The following is a 26,394-nucleotide window of genomic DNA, read 5'->3' as shown; positions in this document are numbered from 1 at the left end:
ATATGAGCTAAGAGGACTGATCAATCAGGTGATAATTCTTTAAATGGATTGCCAATACGAGCACATCCTCTTGCAATAAAATAAAAAAAGAAATCTTGACCAATTGCAGCCTAATGGTCAATTTCCTGATTTCCTACTGTATTATTTAATTTGTCTGACCTTCTAATGGGTTTATAACTTTGCACTAAATGAGCGTAGTCTCATTTACTAAAGCGATGGAGTCATAATGGCCAAAGTACAAGCAACACTGTTTGTGGTGCGACTCACTGGGGCCCTTGATGGAGACTTTGAGCTCTCCCGTGCCGGCTCCTTTGGTGTAAACCTTAAAATCTGCCGTCTCCTTCACCCTCAGGCCTTTGGGCTGCAGGCCGCGACCCTTCGCTCTGCAGAGGCTGGGATTACACGCTGTGGACGGAGGTCAAGAAGTTATAAGAATAACAGACACAATATTCCCACTCCAACATCATGACCGCATGCACGTTCGGTGGTGGTGCGGGGTGGGGTGAATGACCAGAAACCAAAACAATTCTTCTATCAAAGGCTTGATATCCATCAGGCTCAATGATAGTTGGAAAGCGTTGTCTGCTTTTTAGTGATGGTTTTCCTCCTACCTCCCACCCCTCACTGCCTCTTATCCGTTTATCTTACAGTGCAGTGAACTCATAGACGCACAGTAAAGGAAGTAAGCCATTATCCTAAGTCGGGAAGTAGCGTAGCCCTCATATCTCCTCGTTAAGAGGGTTTAAAAAAAGAGGAGCTGAGTCACAGTTAGATGCCCTACAGGAAACAAAGGAAACCCCACAGGAACAGAAGACTGTTGAAAGAGCCACAAGATATTTTCTGGCTACTGGAACATGTATACAGTTTAGTCTTTTCTTCTTATTATTCTTATTATAAAAAAACCCTATTTGAAAGATTAGTTTAGTATATTTGGCAGAACAACTGTAATAAATTAAAAAACGCTTGAAATAGATGAACATTTGTGTTATTACTAAGATTAATTGGACGGAAATAACATAAAAAACAATAAATCCATTAATCATACACTCTCTTTTTTTTTTTTTTTAAGAGACAATACGACTTAATAGCAGGCCTCATGAATTTTAGATAATGAAGTCCATACCGTCACAAACACGCTTGAAAAATTCCTTTGACTAATTAAGACGGTTTGAACTTTTATGCTGACAAAAGGGTCGCAGGCGATTCTTAACGACTTATTAAGATATCTGAAGAAGAAACTCTAACTCCCTTCGGACCTTGCATTAACATCTGACCTGGGCAATCCAAACGCAGGTGGCCAGCTTTAACATAGACCTCAGTTTTAAGATCTGTTTGCATATAAACACAGACAGCATTTGCAGTGCAGTCGGATAGATCAGATTAGATATATACCTAATTTATCCCGGAGGGAAATTCAGTGTCCAGTAGCTTCATCACATAGAAACAGACGTGAAGATATTTAAGTTATATAATAATATGAATATATAATGCTGTGTAAAATATACACAGTTCTGGCTGCCGTCTTGAATTAATTGCTACCACTTTATCAGAACCGCAAACTGCACTGTGTCATGGTATGGGGGGAATGATTTATATTTTGGAACAAGCTGTGAAGTCTCTTTAAGTTCACATCTATTCATTGCTCTCTGAGCTGAAGTTAATTATTTTAGAGACCTGCACAAGATTATAACTGAACCCTGGAAGCTTCCATATGCACCGTAATTTCACAATTTCACAATTTTTAAGCCGTGACAGAAAAACCGGTTGTTGTTGAGGAAAAACGTGACTTAACTCCATATTATTATCATTGATTATATACATATTTAACCACATGCCAATGCATTTCTAATGGCCAAATCACACACATATTAAATAATTTAGTTAATGCTAATTGATTATTTTGTTTTAAAAGTCTCTGATTACTAATGAAAAGAGATTTTTCCTTCATAGGTGATCGTTTATAATTGAGGTTGTGCGTTTTTTTCCTTGGATAAATTAGGCAAAACCCCGTTTACGCAGAATTTAATGTGACCCAGGACTCACTACCAAAGGAATGTGGTCAAACGCCAACTCCAAATGTGGTTTGTGATTGGATCACTCAAATGCAACCAAATGGGACCTGTGGGACCTGGGACCACCTGTACTTTAACCTGGTTGCGATCTGATTGCTCAGGATGGATCTTAAATGTAAGATCTGAACGGACCCTAAGAGAATTCTTAGCATTTATAAAAGAGGATAAACTCTTGAGGCACATTGAAATTTGTGATATTGAGCTGTATAAATGTCACAGTCACCCTTTTACAAACATTTTTTTTTACATTTAAAAGCGATAGCTCATGTTTGCCAGGTACAGCTTTGTATCACTCACACACACACATAAAGTGGGTACCCAAGAAAGATCCCAGGAAGCAGGAAATGACAGCAGAAGGAAGGAGTCATTCCAGAGACAGACAGATGCCACCGGGCCTCTATCGAACAGAAGAACAGGAGGAGATAAAAAAACAGAAGACACCAGATCCAGTACGGCAGCAGGAAGACAGCACACAAGTCGACACAAGTGAAAAAACAGAGCAGAAAATAATCAGGATAGAGGAAAAGGACATCAAATTTGTAACTCCTACCCTCTCCCACGTTGACTGTGAAGGGACTCTTGTTGATTGGACCGCCGGCGAAGGTCACGTAGACGATGTGCTGGCCTTCCTGGGTGGGTTTGTAGGTGCAACGGTAGCTGCTGTTGCCCTTATCCTCTATGGTGCAGGGCACCGTGTTCTTCTTGCCGGCGGGGTCCATGATCACCACCTCCACTTCGCCGACACCAGCGCCTGAAGGAAGAAACGGAAAGGCGAGAAAATCTGTCAAACTGCAGACTTCGGTTCTGATGTGATTTTAAGGTAAAGTAGAGGAAACGTCTGCTCATGTCGTCCGTGGTATTACCTGCTGTGTAGACGTCAAAGTAAGTGGTCTTGTTGGCGATGTTTCCTGCAGGTTCCAGGCCTGGTCCCTGGGCTGTGGCCTTGCTGGAGTCTCCTTGAGCCATGCCGACCTCCACCTCAAAAGGACTCTTAGAGATGTGCTGCCCTGCAAACAGGACTGTCACCTACGAAAACAGAAAGAAGGGTGAAAACTGGAACCATCTGTTTCCCCCTTACACAGTGTCTGCTGGCATCAAATATAATAAACAATAATAACAAAAAGTTAGAGGGTATAAATATCTGTATTACACAAAGGGAGGTGTCACATCTACTTAAATACTCATTTATCTTATAGTGGTGTTTTTACAGTCCCAGTCCAGTTTCAGCTCCTGTCTCTATAAGGCTTCCTTCTGTAAAAGCCCATTTTCTTCTGATAGAAGCAGATCAGGCGACATTTTTGAGTTTAAATTTATGTAAACCGTGCAGAAACCATTCTAAAAAAATAATAAAAAACGTTGCCAACACTATGGTGAGCACGATATAGAAAAAAGTGTGCACCTGTGGCAAAGTATCAGAGGGAAGAGGTTTACAAATTAAGGAAGAGAAGAGTAAACCGTTTTTAGATTGTAGTTTTTTTTGGTTTCTACCATAACTAGAAATCAGCATTGCTCCTTAACCATGTGCCAACTGCAAGAAAAATGTTATTTCGCAATCATTCGGTTCATAAATTAAGCAATTAGCGAGTTTAACCTGCGTCAGATGACTCATGACACATGCAAGAAATTATTATCAGTGTCATGAGTCTGATGTTCGGTAAGGTATGGAGGGAGTGAAGCATTCAGATCCTTTCCTTAACCCTTAAATGCAAAGCTGCTTTTTGAAATTTATCCAAAGTTTGCAGGGCAGTGAAAATATTTCCACCCGCTATTAAACTAGACAACTAGAATTGACACGTATGCACCAACATACAAGTAGGAAGCAAAAATATGCAAACTAACTTCAGCTTTTGCATTCATCATGTCTCTTTATCTTACCTTGTGCATGCCTGTGACTTTGGGAACGTAGTAGACGGAATAGGTGCGGTTCTTATCGTTGTTGGCCGTCACTTTGGCCTGGGGGTAAATTTAGCAAAAACAAAAAGTTAGCAAAAGTTAACAGTCAAAACTTAAATGATAAAATCTCACTGAGACTAAACACCAAAAATCATCGAACCTCTTCTCTGTGTCCTGCAGGGTCCTCCACATAAACCAGCACCTCGCCCATTCCTGCACTGATGGTCTCAACAGTGAACACAGCCTTCTTCATCACCACATTACCAACGGGCTCAACGCCTATAAAAGAGGAGCGCATATTAAAGGACATGCATATGGTACGTGGCTCACTGTTTTCAGGAGTTGTAAACATGTAAAAGGGTTAGTCTAAACTAATTACGATGACGTCTAGCTGCAGATGTGTGTGTTTATGTGTACCTGGTCCATAGGCACGGGCCTTCTTGGGGTTGAGTTTGGGTCTGAGAGGTGCGCCAGGCTTCAGTTTTGCCTTGGGGAACTGGGACAGGTAGGTCATGACTGAATGCTCGTCAACGTTGGGGTCAACAATCTCCTCGGGGGTTATAACCTAGGTGACAGAGAGAAGAAGGAAAAAGTTTTCCACGTTAACAGGAGCAGTTTTTGTTCCTTGTTGGCATCGAAAGAGAAGGGAAGCTGCCGCTGTGCAGCCTGAAGCGGGGCTTGATCGGTTTCCTTGGAGACTATTACCCTCAAAACAAATCATGTTGTGATTCAGTGATCAAAACCACACACCAACCACCACCGTAGCTCAGACGGCACCTGAGACAGGCTCGCATGCAAGGCACGCTCGGTTTCTGATTTTACAAGCCACAGAGACAGCAGGGGAAGGGACGGAGACGGTTTCTTAGCAGAAGCAGAGCTGAAGGCGGAAACAGCAGCGACCACAAAGCCAACTGCCAGCACGCTACACTGTGCCAATCATGCCAACACAACGCTGACAGACACGCTCACGAGAGAGGTGCCAGACACAACAGGCAGTTCAGTCGATCTACAGCCTCTGTTTTAAAGCTGAACCAACACTAAAGGAGATATAATGTTGGATTAAAGCTCCCCAACATGACATCCAAGTGGAAGTCCCATAAAACCAAAAGCTAAGGACGTGCCAAACTCCTTTCCATGGTAGATGTAACAAGGTGGTAAACAAATTAAGCATTGTTGGGTCAGTAAGTTCGGGCATGCATGTGGATAAGAGCTTTATTGGCGTATTTGGGATCCATTTACATCCATTGCCTTCACCATTAGCTTAGAGATGCTAGCAAAAAATAAAGTGCCGTATCTCCAATACAATCTGCAGCTTGTAGGGTTTCATGAAGAGGTTTCACTCTTCCGTTCTAAATGACTGGTGGGGAGGGTTTGGTTTCACGAGGAACATCTGTAGGTTTTCTTTACGTGGAAATCGCGTGACTAGTTAACGACCAGCTAGTGGAGCACGTGGCCCGCCACGCAACTAGTAAGACTGAAGCCTCTTTGCCCAACGTTCATGCTCATTTCGAGAAAGAGTGTGTCATTTCTGATCACCTGTGGGATACCCAGCCAGTCGTCAGCTTGCTGCATGGCCTCGCGGGCGTTGTCCACCGGTTTCTTTTGATCCCACTGGTCCCAGTCAGGGCACAGACCTGCAGAAAAAGAAATGAGGTCAGTTGGATTCACTACAGTGTGGGGAGGGGGGGGGGGGGGGGGGGGGGGGGGGCGGTAAGGCAATAAATAATTAATTTGCAGAAATTGAGATTATGATAACAGCATGACCCCGCAATTGAATTGTGCAAGGCTGTCCAGCTCCGTAAACACTTTTCATGTCAGTTGAGGCAAATAATGAATCCTGCCAACACTAATAATCCCAGCGTGATAATATTCTGGACTAATGCCGCATCAGGGAGCTATGTTTCTGTTGGAAAACTTCTTCAGTCTAGTTATGGCCAACATGTTCCAGTCTTGATGACATCCAGCAGATAAGGGAAGAATGCAAAACATGCCTAATCTTTATTTCAAGGCGAGACCGACGATAGGGTGTCGGGTCATATATCTGTGTCTCTGCGGTTCCTCAAGACGTCTGCCCTTGGCAACGTTTGGCGGATGCACCATAGTACGTCGTGGTGACACAAGGCACGCCGAGATATTATTTTTTGGATACCGTCAGAAATATCTTTTAGCTTGAGGCGTGCTGGTGATCCGCAGGTATGCCAGGCATCCTCGGCATGTAAACAGAAACTTCCTCCGTGACCTCACCTACGTCCCTCCTCCCCTTCTTTTCCAAACTTAACAGGCCCATAAAGATAAGGCTCAGTATTCCACCCTACCGTCAGCTTCCCCTCACTCAGGTGAGAATTACGCACTCATGCTTTACCCCTACCCGACCTCAGATCCACAGCTGTCAGTTACGAGCTAACAGTGTAGAATGGCACATCCGTTGGTTTGTTGCGTTATCGATTAGTCCACTGCTTAAATACAAAGCAGCCATCATGGCTGTAAACCTTTAATGAATCTCATTTCTAGCTTTAAGTGAGCCTTTTCATATCGGCATCGACATATTATCAATTCAGAGCGTGACACGACACAACGCCGTCCTTACCCGGAGCACAGCTGTCGACCAGGGCACCCAGGGCGCGACCGGTCTGCCAGTCCCTGTTGAAGTTGGTGATGGGGAGCTCGGGCAGTTTGTTCTGGATCCATCCCAGCAGCCTCTGCTTGGGCGTCTTCTGCTGCTTGCCATCGTCCCCTTCTTCCTCCTCGTCCCACATGGGCATGGAGATGGAGTAGTGCAGGATCAAGGTCCATATCAGGCCCAGGATCAGCTTGAGGTTGCCGTCCACTATGGCTTTAGAGTCTGGAGAGCAGAGCTTGAAGTCAGTTTATTGGCTCAAACATTGGTACAATCTTAATAAGGTCAAATATATATACTTTTTTTTGATCTTTGACCAGGACTAAGGATGTCTAATGATCTGTGCTTCAAACTGTTGATTTCCTTCAGGAGTGTCTCTGCTATCTGCTCTTTAATGTATGGCTAAGTCCCAAAGGAGGAGGAGGAGGATGCATACCAAGAACTCACTGACCCTTTTTGTACAGAATTAAATCTCACTTTAGACCAAGTTACAGCAGTGGGAGTACACAGGTAAAGGTTTTATTTGTACTTTAACCTGAATAATAGTTCCAGAAATGCATTACTCCCACTGCTGGAAAGGCGGTAAAATAATCTGGTCCAGATCACTTTCCACTCTTTAGACAGTAGTCAACTCATGGTATTTTCTTTAAGGCAATTTATTACATGACATTACCTGCAAAAACTGTAAAACCTAGAATGTTCAGTTTACTTCTTTCTACTTCTATTTGTATTTTACTGTCTCTCTTTTTTTTTTTTTTTAAATGTTGGTTTACTAAAAGCACTAACAATAGCCCGTCTTTAAAAGCAAATATTACACAAACATGAAACTTTACAATTGAGTAAAACTTTCTCCAAGATGTAAGCTTGGTAATCTTGATAATCCGTAAAACAAAGGCGGGTACGATGACTGTAAAGGGAATTCTGAGATGAATCATGTTGCTTCCAGGGTTGGGCAAGAATATGACTACTTTAGTGTTAAGTGTAGCCTCATTTACTGACACACGGAGACACTGTGATCAATTACACAACGGTGCGCGCACCTCGACCCATATTTGGCTCCCCTAAATAGCATTTGAAGCATTTTTTTTTTTCCTGCTTTCAAGTCTGAACCACACCGCACCCCGCTGCAAGCCGAGGAGAAAGTGATGCAAGAAGCTAGTCCGGGCATGAGGACACACATCACCGCCCATAAACAGTACAACGTGCACACAAGGAGAAGTAGATCAGGAGGGGTGATCGCTCAAGCCCAGCCTTCAGGAAAGGGTGGAGCAGTGTGTTTGTGTGTCTTCTTGTTGCTGGTGATTAGGACAAAGTTAAGAGGGGGGGGGGGGGGGGAATAGGGTTAATGCACGGCTTCTTTTGAGGAACTGAGACAGAGGTGGTGATTGCTATCTAGGGTGTACCCGCAGGGTCTCTGCAGGGAGGAGCATTTTGAGGCTTGTCAATACATAAATTACAGATTCTTTCAGTGATTTAAGGCCGTTCGACACCGAGGCGTCACCCACATCAATATAAATCGAATTTGTTCTGTTGTTGTTGTTGACGAGGCTGGAATAATTATTGGTAGCAGCGGCTTCACCTCAACAATAACGAGACCTCAAATTAGACCACGCAGTCGGGGGCCGAAGCTACTGAATAGAAGATTTGTTGTGGCCAGTTGGGTTAGGAGCCGCAGAGGAAGGGCTGGGACGGACGGGGAGACGAGGAGCGCACCGACGCATCCCAGCCCGTCTCTGAATTTTGAGCTGAAAGCTGCGCTCGCAAACATTTCCCACCCTGCGACACACATGACATGTCAGCAGCTCCTGACGGAAAATTAAACTCCCTCCACGTGGTGATAAGGCGGAGTGAGGTCAGACGTAAAGACCTGTTTGGATAACCTGTCCCGAAGGAGCCGCAACCAAGAGGCAAATCGGCAACGGTTGGAAAGAAGAAGCAACGTCACCGAACCGAAAAGCTGTGAGATGCAAGAGAGCCGAAAAGGGACCGACTGCACCGGAAAGATGATGACAAAGTGTTGCCTGGGGCTGGAGATAAAACCTATAAATTGTCATCTGTACTGATTGGAGAGGTTCAGTGGTATGTGCATGTGTGCCACAGGTTCATACTCGCAGCAAAGAATTCAGATTATCCAAAACAAGGGTGCGTCCCGTAGCGCACCATCGTCCACTACATCTCAAACACACTCAAACAGGACCACACAGTTAGAACCAGTGCAACAGGACAATAAAAAAAAAAAATTAAAAATACCTTTATTGTATTTATTTTTGTCCTTTTTTAATTGCTGAAGCAAGAACCAGAATCGGCCTGTTCACTACACCCCCAGACAGGTCAGCACTCCTCCTCTCTGGACATTGTTAGGAGGTATATTTGCGCCGGCCCTTCTGATAATTTGTGTATCTGTGAGTGTATGTTATCTGATTCATGCCTCTCGCACACAAAACCCACTAAACACGCAAGGAATCCACCAGCATTCCCAGCAGACCACGGCGCACCAGGCCTGGTGGAGTCCATATACGGACACAGACTGCCGTGGACTCACCCTCTGCTGACGCATAACCCACCCCCCGAGCCCCGTCTAGTTGCGAGTGTGTGCGTGTGTGCTTAGTGTGGATTCCGCTGTTTGTGCGCGTCTGTGGTTGATGTTCTTTTTTGCCCCCAAAACTCTCATGACTCATCTGTTTGGCTCGTTGCAGACCAACCCCCTCCAGCCCCTCCAGCCCCTTCGGCCCCCCTTCCAGTGCACTCCCGTGACATTGCAATGACATCATCGCAACCCCTGAACCACACAGCCTGATCTGGCCTGAGGAGAGAGAGAGACAGAGAAGGGCGACAGCAGGAGGAAAAGGCTCCTCGCTATATTCATAGTTGCGCTGCAACATCTGGAGCAGATTAGTCCTGAAATCTTGTAAGGCGAAGGGCAAGCAGCGCCGCCAATGTAGACAGTCTTGAGGTCTGTCCTATCCGGTCCATAGTATCTTTATATTTAGACACAGAACACACTATAATAAAATATAGAAGACTATTGTGGGACCATCAGGAGTCAGATATACGTGACCATTTAACATTTCTGCAAATAAGTTGTGTCTCGTCTCACATGCACTACAAATGCAAAGGAGTTTCTCTTTATTTTCTCCGTTATAAGAGGTTAACTGGAATTTAAATCCAGCAGAAGGTGAATGTTTGTTGTGCCTACGCTGCTAACTATACTTTTACAAGAAGGAACATATCATGCTATCGATAAATGGCGAGAATTTCGTGTTTGGTAAAGTTTGCACAGAGATTTTTACCATCATTCCTACGTATATAATGTATATTCTTCCGTCTCTATGCCTTGTACATTTGTTCATATGCTAATTCTGCACATTTTTTGCTTCTACTATTTATTATACTTTATTTAATCTTTCTTTTACTTGTGGAGTGTTTTTTTAATGTGCAACTGAGCTACTGTGACCAAGCAATTTCCCTTGATAGATCAATAACGTTTATCCAAGTCTAAGATTTATTTCTAAACCACTGATTGCACCCACCCATTCCATTGACATTAATTTCACTGGAAAATGTCGCTTACTGACTACGTCTACAGACAGAAAAATGTACGCGCACGCACGCACGCACGCAGGCGTATCTCAAAGGGGAAAAGGGACGCTGATCAAGAACTGACCACTAACGCATAAATTGCATGTTGAACCAGAGGAGAGCGCGGGGTTAAAGGAGGCCACGAGCCGAGAGTCAGACATCAGAGAGCAGCTGGAGCCGCCGCATAGCGCACGCTTCCAGCAGCATTAAAACTCAACTGTAAGTGCAGTTTCATGGCGGCAGCACATATTGAAAGATTTCCTAGATTGATTAAATTGGTTTGATGCTACTTGTGGGCATCTTGTTCCAGCTGAGCACTGCGTTTCCAGCAGCTGGAGTGAAGTTAAAAAGCAGCGTGGAGCAGCTAAAAGTAGAAACGTGAGCTGGGCCAAGCCTGGTATAGACAGAATCAATTTGGGATTACATTATGGGATATGTTTCAACCCATACAGACACAAATGGATAGTCCTACGAGCAAACATTAAGTGGTTAAGGCGTTCTCGACTAATGCCTCAATCGCTGTTAATGGTTCGTCCTTTAAAAGTCATATGATTTGATTGGGCCGGCAGCGTCTTTTGCCGGAGCATAATCAATTCCCAACGGAGCAACTCCAGTCCAGACCAACTTGAAGAAAACAGAAAGGCGTGGTCTGGCTTCCGGGTTACAGCTGCTATAGCACATTTGATAAAAGACAACTCAAGTATGTTAGAGTTGCTGTTTTTATTTTTATCCGTTCTGCAAATTCATCCCGTTCTGTGATTATTTTTTACTTTGCAAACGTCCGTTATATCTTGGATTAACTCTCATTACAGCTACGATAAACTAACCGGCCAGTGCGAGCCGTGTCCTTTTCAATAAAGTTTACTCAAGACGCATCACCTCTCACAAATGATCTAAAGTGCAGCACTTGAGCGATCGGGACCCTTTTTCCCTTTTTCCCGAACCATGTTTCTGGGTCTTCGAATTACAGAAGTTGCCCACAAGCGCGCACTCATGCACGAGGATGGAAAAACCCCAGTGAGACAGAACAGACTGAGGAAATGTCACACATTCCAGGCTGGCCTTATCTCTCGCTCTCACACACACACACACAAGAAAGAAATAAAAAGTCCAACTATAGAACATGACATTAATTCCGCTCGCAGCCTGAATCATCCAAGACGCTAGGAATCTTTGACTTGCAGCTCCCTCCCTCTCCCGCCTCCCCTCCTCTAACTCCATGCAACAAGCCACACTGGAGCTACTACACTTCCTCCACTTCCTTACTCCTTCCAGTCATCCTCCCTCCCTCGCTTGCTCCCCCCCTGCTGAAAAAAAAAAAAGTTCCTCCTGGTTTTTTAGCCTTAAAAGGGCAGAAGCAAACTGAATCCTGGCAGCCCTCCCATTCCCTGAGCTCTGGTTACAGACGGGAAGGGAGGAGGGAGGGAGGGAGGACAAGACATGGAGAGGGAAGGAAGGCAGAAGAGGGGAGAGGGAGGGGAGGGAGGCTGGGGGGGCCAAGAAAGGAAAAAAAAAGGGAGGGGGAAAGTGCTGTGTCTGACATTTTTAAAGCCCACACGTACAATAGCGCCCGCTGATAATGGGCCGAGATATTTAAGTCATTTAAGTGAGGAGAGCAGAAAAGGAAGGGGACAAGGGGGGGGGAGCAGAGGGGAGGCACGGGCTAAGACAGAGGCCGGCGAGACGAGGTGAGAGGAGGACACCGGCTCCTTCATAAGGTGATGCAGGAGGAGGAGGAGGGTTGATACGTGCCATGCTGCTTTAATCAACTGCTTTGCTTCCTGGAAAACTCCGAGAACTATAATCAAAGCATAAGACGTTACTCTGAGTTTCACAAGATATTGACAGTTCTTGGCTCGGCTGAAACAATTCAAGTCTGGAAAAGCAGAACCCCTCCAGACATGTTTCCGACGGGCTGCATGGGTCTGCAGGATAAATGTTGTAACATGAAATTGAGCGAGGAGAGCGGCAAAAGCTGAAAACTGCCAGTGCAGCTTGAACATTTTACACACACACACTAAAAAAAAGAAAAGAAAAAAAAGACGATTTATTAAAAGTACGTGAAAATAAAACGCTGCTTTGTGTCGGCTTTTTTTTCGGCCCGAACACGAGGCATGGGGTGTCTGGGCCCGCTTCCAGTTCTGATGTAATGCAATAGCGGGAATGCCGCTACGCTGAATGGGAACGTGCACTCGGCTAATCCTCGGCATCCACTCCAGCCGGTCCACCTTCGCCTGAGCACAACGGAAGTTTGTGCCAACGATACCGATCTGGCAGGAACTGATCCATTTTGGACTCCAGTGATTAAACCCTCGGTTTTCTGGCTTCTCTGACTCAAAACTTTTTACTTCTTTATCTCGTCTGCAAAAATTAAAGACACAATTTAACGCCATCTGATATCCCCTGACACAAGCACGCTCTCAGTTAATGGGCTAGTGTCATTTCCCACTGGGTCTGTGGATTTGCTCTATCATCACGTCACGACCAACACTGAAGTTGTAGTGTTAATGTTGACAGCGGCTCAGTCGGGAGCTTAAATCTACAACAGAATGAGCCATGAAGAGGTAATACTTTGACCATGGTCCACACCTGGATGTCTGGGATTTCAATGGTAGTGCTAATAACTACCAAACCTTGGGTACTCTGGTAAATTTGAGCATTCAGGAGAAAAATTAGTGCATCATCATCACTTCAAGTCACATATTCTAGCAACCAAATCCACTCCAGTACGTACACCACCTCAACTCTCACAAATGGTCCACTGTTTTTTCATGTCTTACATTAATTGCGATCCTAGACGTGCTAAAAGAAGCTTGAGTTGAGGGAAGCTGCAGAGTTGGTGCTAAATCTTCATGGGCTTTATCAATGCGTACGCTCATTTGATCCACAGATGCTGAATTTTGGACCCTAACCAATGGAAAGACCAGGGGCTGAGTTGTGGGCTTGAAAGTTGAGAAATTACAAAAACAATTGAACCATTGTGTATTGTGAGTAGTGGCTAGAGAAGCAGCTTTGGGTTCAGCTTTTTTACTACAAGGGTCACAGGTTCCCATCCCCGCCTGCATCCATGGCGGAGGTGCCTTGAGCAAGCACCTAAACCCCAAACTGCTCCCCTGGGTGATGCACAGGTGACGGCACTACTAATAGATGGTGGCCTGACACGCCCCAGAAATGTAACTGCTTGGTAGTAGTGTATTTCCACTTTAGTAATTCCTGGCTGTTTCTCCATCTCTGCATTTTTCAAACTGATTCTTTTGGCTTAATAAAGATGGAACACATCGAGGTAAGGTTAACTGAGGAGGTTCGAAGGTACAAGCATTTGTACGACTTGTACATTTCAGTCGACGTTGTTGACAGTGAAGCAGGAAGTAGAAACAAAAAGACACAGCGCCGACTAGTGTTTGGGTGGAGTTTTTACAACGCGAGCTAGACTGACGAGCGCACAAGTATAAATGGCTCGCACCGGCGTAGGCTACGTACGTTGATTACGCAGAGCCGTAATGGACGGGTCAAATGCATATAATAATTTCCCCATGTGGAATCAGTACAGTATAAGAAATAGAAAACAGTACTGAAATGAGATCATGGTGAGCTAAAACAAAAAGAGAGGTGACTTCCCCAGGCCGCTCTAGGCATGCCTTATGTCAACACCTTCTTAAGTGGGGACAGCTAGGACGATGAATCTTGCACGGACACTGCAAGGCCAGTGGAGGTTAACTTTCAAAACCCAAAAAAAGCTTTAAGTATGGAAACTTCTACTGGAACTTGCTTGTTTCTGTAAACAACCAGAAACTGGTGCAGCTAACTTCCATTAATGGAAATTAAACCTCAAACTTCCCACCAGTCCCCTAGAACTGAAGAAGCTACTCGGATGATGAGTGGTGAAATGTCTTCTCAACAATCCAAAATGTGGTTAACCAAAAAAGACCTGCATTAGCTTACTAAGGTAAGCTAATGCAGGTACACAGTCATAGTGAATCAGAGTCTCTCCCACCAGCAGTAATTAATCACAACTTAGCCATCCATTTGTCACTTTTTGTGGGGCACGCTCATATCTCATTGTGAGACTAAATAGGCCGGACCTCTATTGAATTAGTTCAATTAAATCACTTCAAAAGGAATAAACAATGGACATAGTTAATGGACTCACTTTGGAGAGATCTGTAAATTCAAATTAGTTTTTCTAAGAACAATAAAAGGGTAAAAACATCCAACGGGTCCAATACTTTTCAGTGTCCAAACACACTTTCCAAATCTAAAAGGTGTAAATTTTTAATGAAGGAACACATTATTCCTTTAACAAATGAAAAGTTGAATTAGCGATCCATAAAACACACCATTGTTCACTTCACTACACTCGTGGGGTTTTGTTGCAAGATCGTTATTTGGTCTGGCATTACGTACACGCAGCTAATACTGGCTAAAGTAAAGTGGTGGTACACCCTGAGCACATTCTCCTTCGTGAATCTAATCCTGGAAAGTTGAAGACTTTCTTCTTTTCTTCGCCTGTGCTACATTACGCTACTTGTTAGCATCGAAACAGATGCACATCTCAACAAACGTGTGGTTTGTTTACGGCTCTAAACCAGTCAAAACGTTTTAACTACACCAGAATACGGCTATATTAATGATGTTTGATTTAAAAGTGGAGGTACAGTTAGCCTTTGCTAAAGCTAATCTACCAACTTTTTCTTCGTTTTTGCAATTTTCTTCCAATAAAACAGAAAATGTAGTTGTTTTACTACTCAAGTAGCAACATCTGATCATAATGCAGAAAGACTAGAGTAAAATACCAGACTTTCTCAATCGATTATAGTTTTTAATCATCCTAAAAAGTAACTTAATTACAGATATACGGATTTTAATGGCACCTACTACAAAGATGCTTATATACACCCGCTTGCCAGTTACACTATTGACAACAAATGCACACAAATAAAAACAGTCCCTGCAATAAATCTCATCCTCATGAAGGTTCTGGTATTCAGCATTTGTTTTTAATAACTCGGGAGCTGTTGATTTAACTGTGTTTTCATTGTGGAGACTGTGGTTTGTAGTAGTATTGAATTGTGTTGTGTTGCACCAACACATATTTTGACATCCCTATTTTAGTCAGAGGGCTGGGGTAAATAACGGAAACACTCTAGACTTTAATTTAATCCGGTTTAACGGCGCCACAAACTATATCCTCCGAAAATGATCATCCAGTTGAATTGCCACCTTTCGAACGCCTTTTCCACATCATAACAGTCACGTAGGAGGATTTAGTGCAGGATGGCTATGTTAGAATGGATTCATTTTTCGCTGGTGTGCCTAATGAAGTGGCCAGCGAGCGCTAGAACACTGTTCATTGTTACGTAAGGGCGTAACAAGCGGAGACAGCTGGGTTTTGACACACGAGCGTCTGTCTCAACCTGCACGCCTGTACTTCCAGGGAGCCGCCAGGTACAAAAGTTACACCATCGTTCGCTCTGTTTCGCAACCCGCCCGCGTGGATGACAGGAAGAGTTTGGCCCAACAGCTGCCGACTAACTCAGTCACTCACAGGCTGAGTCAAGTACAGGTGAAGGGTTTTTAAAAACCGGGGCTGGGCCGGTGAAGACCTGATGCAAAGATAGTCTGTGCTGACAGCAGGCAGAAGAAGAATCTGCACAAGCAGCACATTGTTTAATTAACACAACAAGTCTTTATCTGCTGAACTGCTCATCGCCGTTAAAGCTTCACTGCTCACACGTTAACGGGATGATGCCAGGTGAAATGATCCAGCCTGTACAAACACGGATGTGACACAATGCAGATAAGATACCTCCGAATGTGGGTTTGGGTTAAAGCGAAGGTGCGAAGACGAGAAATGACGTCCTCACGCTGCTAAACATTTAATGAGAGTAAGCTAAATAAACAGGCTGGTGTGTGTGTGTGGGACGACCCGGTGCTCTGCCCCGCTAGATGGCAGCCTCGCAGCTCTCGAGCCGCGTCCCAGACAGAACACGAGTTCTCCTCTGGATTTAATCAGCGGTCATGTGTCTGCTGCCGCCACCGCTGCCAGATCATGTGGGGTTTTGGTCAAAATTACAGAAGGAGAGATTACCTGTTGGGCTGCAACCTCATTACAGTGCAGTCTGAGGGAATGGAAGGAGAGAGAGAGCGTCGCTGTGGCTGTACACGGCCTGTCGGAATATCCAGCAAACAACAGTGTTGTCCATTAGCATCTCGGCGCTGAGATGCTAATGGACACGTTTAAAGGGACTGTGATTAAAGCTAGTGCAGGAGACCAGAAGTCTGGCAGATCGTAGTCGTGTTACCTCAGCTGTGTTAGTCCAGCTTAGGGCTGAAACTATTAGATTAGATATTCAGTTAAAATCACAGTGTGGAAAACGTCCTCTGGCTGTAGCCGCATGTAGCCAGACTCAATAATTATCAAAATATGAGTGTAGTAACATGTCATTTGGACCTCTGCATGCAATCAGACGGCCCCGCAACCAATCAGAGCCACTTTGTCGTAAACAAACTGAACTTGACAGAGCTCAGGTGACGTGTTTGACTACGTCGCATGAAGCCCCGCCCCAAAATGATTTGATCTTTGCTGGAGCATGATCAGCCCCCAGCGCACTGACACTTTCTTTCCGCAAATATTTTGTGCAGTAGCCGGCTTCCAGGTTACTCTTACTGAGAGTTAGATGAAAAACAAAAACAAAAAAAAGACACATAATGAGATAAATATGCAGCTGCAGCGTTAGCTTAGCTTAGCTTAGCATGAAGCCTGACACTCTCCAAAGTTAGCAGTTCTACCTGTCACACTTGATTAAACAAATGTGTATCAATAAACTGTACAGCTTATGTTAGGTAGCTGTTGTTTTACCTTTGGATAGAGCTAGCATCTTTATGCTAATTTAAGCTAACTAGCCGACAAGTCATGAAATTTCGTGAGTGATTAATCGTTGCAGAAGTAATTGGGATTAATGTCACAATAGAAGTTAAGAGCTGAAAGATAATTAGTGCCATTATCAAATAACAGAAACAGGAAGAGGACACAACAAGATGACACCATTAAAAAAACAGTGAAGTTCTTCAGACAATATGTAAATGCTGATGGAAATTAGGCGTTTCTGTCGTTCCCTCCATCTGTCTGAATGTAAATTATTCTATCAATGACGTCTCACAGTCAGCTATTATAATGGCCATCAGAGGATTTTGTATTAACTAGCCACTGGCAGCAGTTTCAGATTCCCTGTATGTGAGAATAGTAACAAACTATATGTTTTATTTTAATATTTTAATTAAGAGTATTTGCACAAAGCTATTCAGTTAAAGTGTGGAGATTTTCCAGACACCTATGTCACAGTGGGCTGGGGAAAATTTATGGCATGAATGACTCATCCATTATCAAATTAATAATTATTTGTTATTTATAGCTCTTAACCAGCTCCCCGCCGGGGCATTAGCTGATTTATGGGTGGGGGAAATTACCCTTCTGGCCTCGAGTAACTCTTAATGACAGGCTGTGGTGCACTGGACACTGTTCGGGCATCAATACTTAAATAAAATGAGAAACGAAAGAGGTGTGGTCGCGAAGACTGAACAGAAAAAAAAGATAAGTCATCAAATAGGAAACTGACTTAAAGGGAAGACTGAAAATAAAGTTTTAAGTAAAAGAGAACAAAGAGACGGCGTGCATCACTCTGAGCGGGGAGATGGCAGTTTGGCAATTTGTGGCGAGGGCTGCTGCCTGGGTGTGTCCCGCTTTCTGCAACGAAAAAAGGAAGTAAAAGAGGACAGAAAGAGTCCTCCCTCATCTTCACATTAAATGACTCAGCGGGGGCAGCTGGGGATGAGGGTGAGTCAGCTGGAGGAGCAGACGGTGGCGAAGCGGGGTGGCTCGCCCCGGGAGCCTGGTGCCCGTGCCCCGAATACCAGCAGTGACCCGTTTAATTAAAACACACAATCGGCCGGGCATCGAGGTTAGAGTAATGAAGGGGGCAGGCATGTGGAAATGTTGCCCTTGCACTCTTGTTTTTGCACAGATGCCGTGTTGTGCTTCCAATCACAACCTTGATAAAACACAATCTCAGCAGCTTTAATGTGACTCAAGGCTCCATCACCTGCTGGCTACAGCCGTGTGTGTGGAAAACAAAAAGTGAGACAAACATTCCCCGTGGGATGACAAGGTCTCATTCATGTCTGATTCACACAGACTCCGTCACAAACTCTTTCTTTACTTCCGACCACAGACCAGAGTCTTGAGACAGGTAATAACCGCCTTTGCCTCCAGGTGTGCGTGAGCCATTCACAGGCTCTCATAGCAGCATATGAATGGAATTAATAGTGAGAATAAATCTGGGACCGAGTCCATCAAGGACTGTTGACTCTTTGTTCAGGTTAGAAAACAACACAGCTGCAGAGGGCTCGGCTCTACTGCTGCTGCTCTCGGAGCTCGGCGGTTAAATGCCTGATTCACTCAGGATCTGAAACAACTGCAACACCCCGAGTAGTTATGAGCAAGCAGCTGCATGTAGGCGAACCCATTAAACCCCCGGTTTTATGTCGTAAAGAGAGCCGAGTCCCATCTATCGCTGCGGAGCCCCAAGCCCCAGCCCGACTGCACGACATGAGCACAGACAATAGCCGCCCTGTGTGTGTGTGTGTGAGTGTGTGAGTGAGAGTCCCTCTCTCTGTTTCTGAGTGCTCTCCTGTAGGCCGGAGTTGCATCCAGGCTGACAAAGTTTGGCTTGAACCGGCCCAGCCCAGTTCAGCTCAGGCTGACCGTGCTATGGGGAACTCATACCACAGTCTGGTTCCCCTTAGTCCCAAAACAACCTGTCTCAAATCTGGACAGCCAGAGACTAAAGCGTCCACGGATAAGATGGGACGCGCATGGTTACATTCAGCGGTGTTACAAACAGTACCAACTTTACTCATCATTTACACTAATCCACAGGAGAAAGCGGGGTTTTTAACACTTATTCCCGTACAAGGTGGCAGTGTTTTCCTATGAGGCTGCACAAATGTAATCTGTCCCTGCACCCTGCAGGCGTGCAGCCATGCACGGCTCTTTAAATGATCACCATTTAAACTGTGCATTGTAGTCAAGCTCAGCTAACTGCAGTCCCCTTCTTAGCAACATGTGTGCACCAACTGCAGTGCAGAGGAGAGCAGAGGCCACCTCAGTGAAGGTGGAGAAAGCGTTCATTACTGGCACTCATTCATCACACATCCACGCTTCCACCTCACCCACCTATGGACACCAGCTTGATGTTCTCCTTGTCCAGGAACTCCAGAGCCACGGACACGTTCTCCAGCTGCATCTGGCGGAAGGTGGGCCTCTGGTTGTACTTTCTGAACATTTTCTTCTGGGACAGGACCTCCAGGAGCCCGATGAGCCGCAGCCCGTCGCCGAGGTCCGTCTGCAAGTTGCCGATCCGCTTGTTGACGCATTTCAGGTGCTCGTTACACCAGCGGGTGAAGGTGTTCTGCTGGATCTTCTTCCAGGGCGCATCCTCGGCCAGGTCTTTCTCCGTAGCGGGCATTTCTGCGTCCTTGTCCGTGGAGAGAGTGTTGGGAGCGGGCGCGGCGCTCTGGTGGAGACGGGGGTGGGAACCACTCATTTTTATGGTTTCTGCTGTCTCTCGGTTCGCTGGATTTTTTTTTTTCGGGGTGGAGTCTGCTCAACTTTTTCTTAGCCGCTCCCCCTCTTTCTCTCTCTCTCTCTCTCTCTCTGACTTTCTGACTCGCCTGTTTGAGAGAAAAGAAAAGAAAAGAAGGAGTGAACATGTGAAAGTTACTTGTAGCCTGGAGATAGGAAGAAAGAATGTAGGTGGAGGAGGTAGAAAAGTAAAGTCATTTATTTTATTTTTTTTGAATGAATCTGCACAATACTTGAGATAAAAACCACAAACAGCAAGTTACAAGAGCAAAATAAATTAAGTGTGCTTAAGACAGAGAGGAATGCAGAGTTAAATCACAGGAAAAAGAAAGATGAACTCATGTCAAACTGTAAAATAAGTTGAAAAACCTTAACTTTAAGTCATTTGCACTCACAATTCAGACTAAAACCATGTAAAAACTAAAATGGGTTGAGTTTAAACCGTAAAACCTGTGTGCTTTTTCAGTAGCTTAGTTTCTGAGATGTAACCACTGTCAAAGGGTTGTAGTTTGTGCCAGAAGATACCTCCATATTGTTTTTATGAGTGTCATAAAAGATTAAATTACAAAGATTTTATCCAAAAAAAAAAAAGCATTTTTAAAAAAGGCAACTGGACTTGTAGAGTTTTTGAGAAGACGTTTCACCACTACTCGGGTGAAAAAGTGGTGAAACTTGTTCTCAAAAACTCTACAAGTTCAGTTAAACATTTTTTAAATGCTTTTTTAGACTTAGACTTAGATAAACTTTATTGATCCACAAGGGGAAATGTTTTTGGATATACCATGACCTGGATGACCGAGAACCTAATCTAAACATAGATTGATCCATTTCAGTAAACACATTTTACTGTCTAGTCCTATCTAGCCCAGGTGGATGCAAAAAACAACAACACAAAATCTGGAAAACAGAGCGTAAAACCAGAGATTAAACATTTTTTATGGTCTCAATAGATGCCTGACTAATGTGCAGGTGTGCCGTTGCGCTTCTGCACAAGACTCAAGCATCCATTCTTGATTTATCCCGGTCTGGGGGCTCGTTCGTTCATCCTTGCAGTGATGCTGCGGCTGCAGGAGGAAACCGTTTGTTTTCAGAGTCAGACAAAGCAGCGAAGTTGCAAGATGTTGTCAACACAGGATCAAGAGCAAAAAAGGCCAAGGCCCTCTGAGAAGTACTGAACAACTCCCAAAAAATAGAAGCCATATGAGATTATCATACACTCACACGTGTGCTCTGTGGCAACAACAAACAGAAGGAATCCATTAACCTCGTGAACAGATAACAATAAATGGTTTGCCTCGTGCATGAACCCACTCACTGTTCTTTTCTCTCCTTTTTTTTAACTTCATGGACATTACTAAAGATCCCTTTGTATTTTTTTGCATGTGGATGATTTGAATCTGTTAGTTTATTGAATCACCTGCAACTCATTTAAAATCTGAATTACCAGAAAGCGTCTTTAATATGACCCACATATGCATTAGTTGTCAATTTCAAAGCGGAAACCTTCCAAAGGGATCAATAAAGTTATCTATCTATCTATCTATCTATCTATCTATCTATCTATGCTTATCTTCCAGAGAGCAACACAACAGCAATAGCTGCAACGATGGATGGAGCAACATGACTCTCTCCTCTTTTGACTAAATAAGGAGCTCAGTGCCAGGAGCCACAGTGTGGCCAGCAGCCATCAGAAATGCTCGGCCTTTGTTTGTGTGTATATGTGCCTGCGGGTGTCTGGTCAAGGGAAAATCTGAGGAATGCCCCCATAACAACCCCGGAGCCCCCCAGCCTTAATAACACCCAAATAAAATACCGTATTAATTAACACAAACAATGGTGGAATTATCATGCCTTAACTTCACTGGGCCATTTAAAAAAATATTTGAGTTGTTTTTTTTTTTTTTTATTTGCAGCTCAGCTCTGCTCCCTGCAGTAATTCACTCCAGCTTTCATTACAAATAAACTTGTCACAAAAACATATCAAAATCATAAAAAGGTACGACTGCAGTGGCAGAACCAGGACGGAGGCCAAACTAACATGATAAGATTTTACTGAAGAGGAAAAAAGTGGCACATGTGGAACAGGCGTCACGTCCTGGGCTCAACTTGCGCTGAACTGCGCAGAGCGCAATTATTATGTGGCCTGGAGGTAAGAGCCGAAGGACTGGCGCAACCCTGAATATTTACTGCCTATTGTTTGAAAGGAATTTGCCAAATAAACAAGGGACAAAACGCGGGGCGGGGACAGAAGGAGCAGGGCAAGACAAAGTTGGAATATTTCAGAGCGAGAAGACGCGTTGCTTTGTCCAGGTTGTCATTTGGCTCCATCTAGTGATAAAACACGGTACTACACCCACTTCTTATTAAATTCTCCCTCTGTACATTGCAAATGAACATGTCTTTTCTTAATAATAATAATAATAATAATAATAACAATACATTTTATTTGTGGGCACCTTTCAAAGCAGCAATGGATAAAACATCTAATCTCACCTTAGATTCACTTCTGCTTACATTTTGCTAAACAAAGCTGACATCTTTATCTGATACTGTCTGATCGGTGGGCTGCTGTGGGCTGGTGGTGAAGATGCATACCTTATAACTTCATTTTTCCAGATTGGTTCCCTTTGTGGACCTACAAGCAAGCATTTGTATTTGATCCGGTGACGTATTTAATCACACGTTTGTTGCACAATTACAGTTTTTTTGACACTTATGTAAGAGACTACACAAGTAACTACTCATTTCCACGCTTTGCCATTAAACCCCTACTATGTGTCTGCACAGGGACATTGTTTAACACTAGTTTTAGACACTTTTCATTCTCTAAGCACACTTGGCTGTGCTATAATTCAGCATTAAACTAAATTAGATGTAATGCAACCGGTATTTATGTGTTTCAAAGCAGACTAGAAAATCTGGCCCTGATCTTGCAGGCTACAGCCGTGCACATATCAGAAGATAACAGGGATCAAGAAGCCAAATCCTATCCAAGTTTGTGCTGAAACAGGATCTCTGTGAGGCCAACTTCAAAGCTGAGCTGAGTTAAAGGACTGCCAGTTCACATTCTGCTTACACGTCAGGCCCTTTAATCAAAGACTTCAGCACACACTTTATTTCCAGCGTCGGGTGAATCACAAGAGTGGTGAGCAAAGTAATGGGCACAAGTGGCGGGTGCAAATAAAGTAAGGAGCCCGTGAGACAAAGAGCTTGTTTTACCGAGCAAACAGAGGCCGGTGAGAGCCTTTTGTGGTACGTGACAGCCACGCCTGGTAAACTGATAAACACTGATCAAACCGTGCACACGGCATGATCAATATTAAGTTAGACCAAAGCCACATTAGTTGGCTGGATGGTGTGAGCGCGTGCTGCCGGGCCTTCCCCTCCCTCCCCTCTTTGTGTCGCCTCTATTAGCAGCTTGTCATCCTCACTCACCACACCCATTCAGCCACAAGTCGAGCTCAGCAGAGCCGGGCTCAGCGTAAGCCCTGCACAGGAAGTTGAGCGAAGCAGCCGGCATCGTGTGCCAACCACATGACACAGAGCAGTGTGGAGGGAGAGAGAGAGAGAGAGAGAGTCAAATGCACAGATTACAGCAAACTTATGGTTTTCCCCTTTTGCCTTCCTGCAGACACAGTGTGCGTGTCTGAGGTGGCACTCGTTGGTAAAATGTAAATGTGCTCAAGACGGGTGAAGTGAGGACAGGTCTGATGTGCATGTTTACAGACTTTCAATGCCAACCATCCACTTCCTATTAGTTTCAAGGCTTTTCTCACTTTTATTTTTTATCAAGTTGCTGCAAAACATTTACGCCAATCTAACACTTAGATATAACAACATGTTTGTTTTACCACATGAATCTTAAATTAGACTGTGGAAAGAAATGAAACAACGATAGTAGCTCTAAACCTAACTAGCCTAGCTTCATTTAAAGGCCTTATCAATGACATTCAGACTTAATGTTAAAATTAAACAGGTTGCTTTTTACGACTTACACAGGAGGCCCTCTGACTTTGTGGCAGAGTAAACATCCAAAGCCTACAATCTGAGAACACACACATGACTGTGTTTAAGATGAAGGCTGAACAAGAATGTTATGACCTCAGTACGTGTTCACCTGCCAGAAAAAAAAAAAAAAAAAAAAGGTTGGAAGCAACTGACCACATCCAGCCCGAGAACAAAAGAGGCACATTCCAGCCTTTCAACCTCATCAGAATCATCATTTACTGCAGTTTCGACCGGGGACAGCCGCGCCGCCAGCTGAGACAGGAGTGAAACTCTTCTCATTAGATTTGTCGAATTAAACGCACGGTCGCATTAAGCACGAGCCCTCAGTGGAATGTGTATGTCTGTCAACAAACATCTCACGCAAATCCCACTCATGCAACAGGATATAAAACATTAAATGTAGATCTTTGTAGAGCAATTGTCTGGTGGAGGTGCTGAGATGCATCCTGCAGACTCAAGCTCTTAAAGAAGACAGTTTTGTGCAGTAAATGGGTCAACAACAGGTAAAAAGTAGGTCATAAATGCATTTAAAAGTGAAACAACACATAAAATTGACAGTTAAATGGCAAAATAAACACGGGAAGCGTTATTTTAGATGTATTTTAGTTTTGTGCACGCGTCTCTATGGGGTTCTAGGCTGTTTTATAATCATAATAGTCATCATCGTGATCATCAACTATGTTATTATGATAAATAAATCAGTGTGTAGATTAATTCATTAGGCCTAGAACTGTTAAATACCAAAACCTATCAACCAGCCAACTCCTAAAATGGAATGAGAGCATGAGCTGCAGCCTAAAGCTGAATCTGCCAGTGACAGGTGCACAGTTTACAGTCATAGTCCAAGTATCCTCGTTACTTTTTTCCTAATCCTCTGTCATAAAACATTTTGGTGCATGGCTTCCACTACTGTATTCCCTATTGAATTATTCTGACAGTGACACTTTTCTTTAAAGAGTTGTGGCTGCAGTGTATTTCGTTCACCGCCAGTTGACCCGCCTGCTCTTGCGGTGTGAGACCCGGTCCTGGCGGCGGAGGGCGCAAGCGGACACTTACTCGGGCCCCCCGGTACACTCCGAGCAGCCAGCGTCCGTGTATTACCTTATTTGGTGCACAGACCTTAATTCTAACACCGGGGAGATGCTTCAACCCGCTGCTGCTGCTGCTGCTGCTGCTGCAAGGAGAGGAGAGCCCCCGTGGAGGCGACAGGCGCCGTAATAACAAACTCTAGCACAGTCTGCGAGAACGCAGTGATGGAGGGAGGACAAAGGCATCACCGCCGAGTTGCCTCAAAGTTTAACACACATCGCAAACGTTATCGCCCCGTGAGATGTTGCGTCCCGGAGCGCATCAGCAGCGGGTTACCTCTCCAAACATCATCTCCTAACATCTTGCCCCGTCACCCTGCCCTCACCGGTCCGAACCAACCCGCACACACACATACACATCTGGCATAAGACTTCATCACACAAGTTTGACATGAATACTCATGGTGGAAGAGACCCCTCAGCATCACTCTCACCCCACACGTCCACAGCGGATCGACACTCACCTGTATGTTTTGTGATCTCGCAGTGCGTGCGCGTCCGACGGCTCTCTGGTCCTCTCTCTTGTCAGTGCGCGCTCCAACGCCACTGTGATCACAGAGGGTGTGTTTTTTGTGTAGCCTATGTGTGAGTGTGTGTGCCGCACCGAGGTCCCGGACCTCCCTCCCCACGCTTAGTCCCGCTGGGGGGGAAATGGGTGTGTTGGTTGCACTGGTGGTGTCAAGGAAAGGAAAGAGATAGTCCCCCGGCTCTTTTGCTCTTTTCTACCTCTGTCTCCTCTTGATCCCTCTCTCTGGCCTCCACCGTGAGAGCCTTAATTGGTAAACGGTTGGCGGGGGTGTTTCTCTCTCTTTTTCTCTCCTCCCTCGTTTCTTCTCTCTCTGCCCTTTTTTCTTTTTTCTTTTACACGGGTGATGTCATGGCCGCGCCTTCGGGATTTTAAAGATATGATGTCAGCGGCCCCTGCAGGGCTCCCATTTCTCCCATCTCTGTTGCACTGGGTCTTCTCAAAATATTTTAGGGTATGGAGAGGTGCTGCAGGAGGAGGAGGAGGAGGGGGGGAGTTGACAAGAAAGGAGAACACGGTGTGAAGGACTGAAATACAGATAGCAGGAACAAGAGGAAGAGGCATCTGAGCAGTGGAACAAGAGGAGAGATGTGTGTCATCGTTATTCAATCATGGGTAACAAAGTTATGGGTTCTCTACCCCTCTTTTTTCTTTTCTATTCATCCACTTGGACGTTTCCCTTTGTTGCTTTTATAAATGGTATCATAGTCAATATAATTTGACTTTCCTTGACAACAATTTACAAAAAACTCCACTGATCCCTCGAGTCAATATTTACTTCACTTTTGGCTGCAAGCACGACGCTGAGCTTGTGTGTGTGTCCGTCTCAAACACGCTTGAGCATCCAAATACACAACTGTACTTTGCTCTTCTTTGGAAAACTGCTCAAGCTCTGTCAGGCTGCACAGGGATCGGCACACCAGCCCACTGCAAGTTTTGACACGGTCACTCCAGAACAATCACGTGTTTCG

General features: G+C 44.5%; 1 protein-coding gene across 10 annotated transcripts in view; it reads right to left on the bottom strand.

Moving 5' to 3' along the window:
* flna (filamin A, alpha (actin binding protein 280)) overlaps positions 1–25,606 on the bottom strand; it is a 43,441-nt gene extending 17,835 nt beyond the window's left edge. For 3 of the 10 annotated variants that reach the window (XM_084554298.1, XM_084554305.1, XM_084554306.1), the window contains exons 1-10: positions 25,362–25,603; positions 19,394–19,890; positions 6,553–6,807; positions 5,502–5,599; positions 4,383–4,530; positions 4,126–4,244; positions 3,948–4,025; positions 2,936–3,098; positions 2,623–2,823; positions 268–405 (exon numbers count right to left, since the gene is read on the bottom strand). In XM_084554298.1, the coding sequence (XP_084410424.1) occupies positions 268–405; positions 2,623–2,823; positions 2,936–3,098; positions 3,948–4,025; positions 4,126–4,244; positions 4,383–4,530; positions 5,502–5,599; positions 6,553–6,807; positions 19,394–19,763 (1,570 nt within the window). In that variant the 5' untranslated portion in view covers positions 19,764–19,890; positions 25,362–25,603. Of the gene's footprint in view, positions 1–267; positions 406–2,622; positions 2,824–2,935; positions 3,099–3,947; positions 4,026–4,125; positions 4,245–4,382; positions 4,531–5,501; positions 5,600–6,552; positions 6,808–19,393; positions 19,891–25,361 lie in introns of all 10 variants that reach the window. The other 7 variants (XM_084554297.1, XM_084554299.1, XM_084554303.1 and 4 more) reach the window with 4 other exon arrangements.
* Between the last annotated feature and the right edge of the window lie 788 nt (positions 25,607–26,394).

The sequence above is a fragment of the Chelon labrosus genome (genome assembly GCF_963514085.1).
Source record: "Chelon labrosus genome assembly, chromosome: 10".
In the NCBI taxonomy this organism is placed as follows: Eukaryota; Metazoa; Chordata; class Actinopteri; order Mugiliformes; family Mugilidae; genus Chelon; species Chelon labrosus.
The sequence above is the reverse complement of the archived record's forward strand: the minus strand, read 5'-3'. Positions and strand labels throughout refer to the sequence as shown.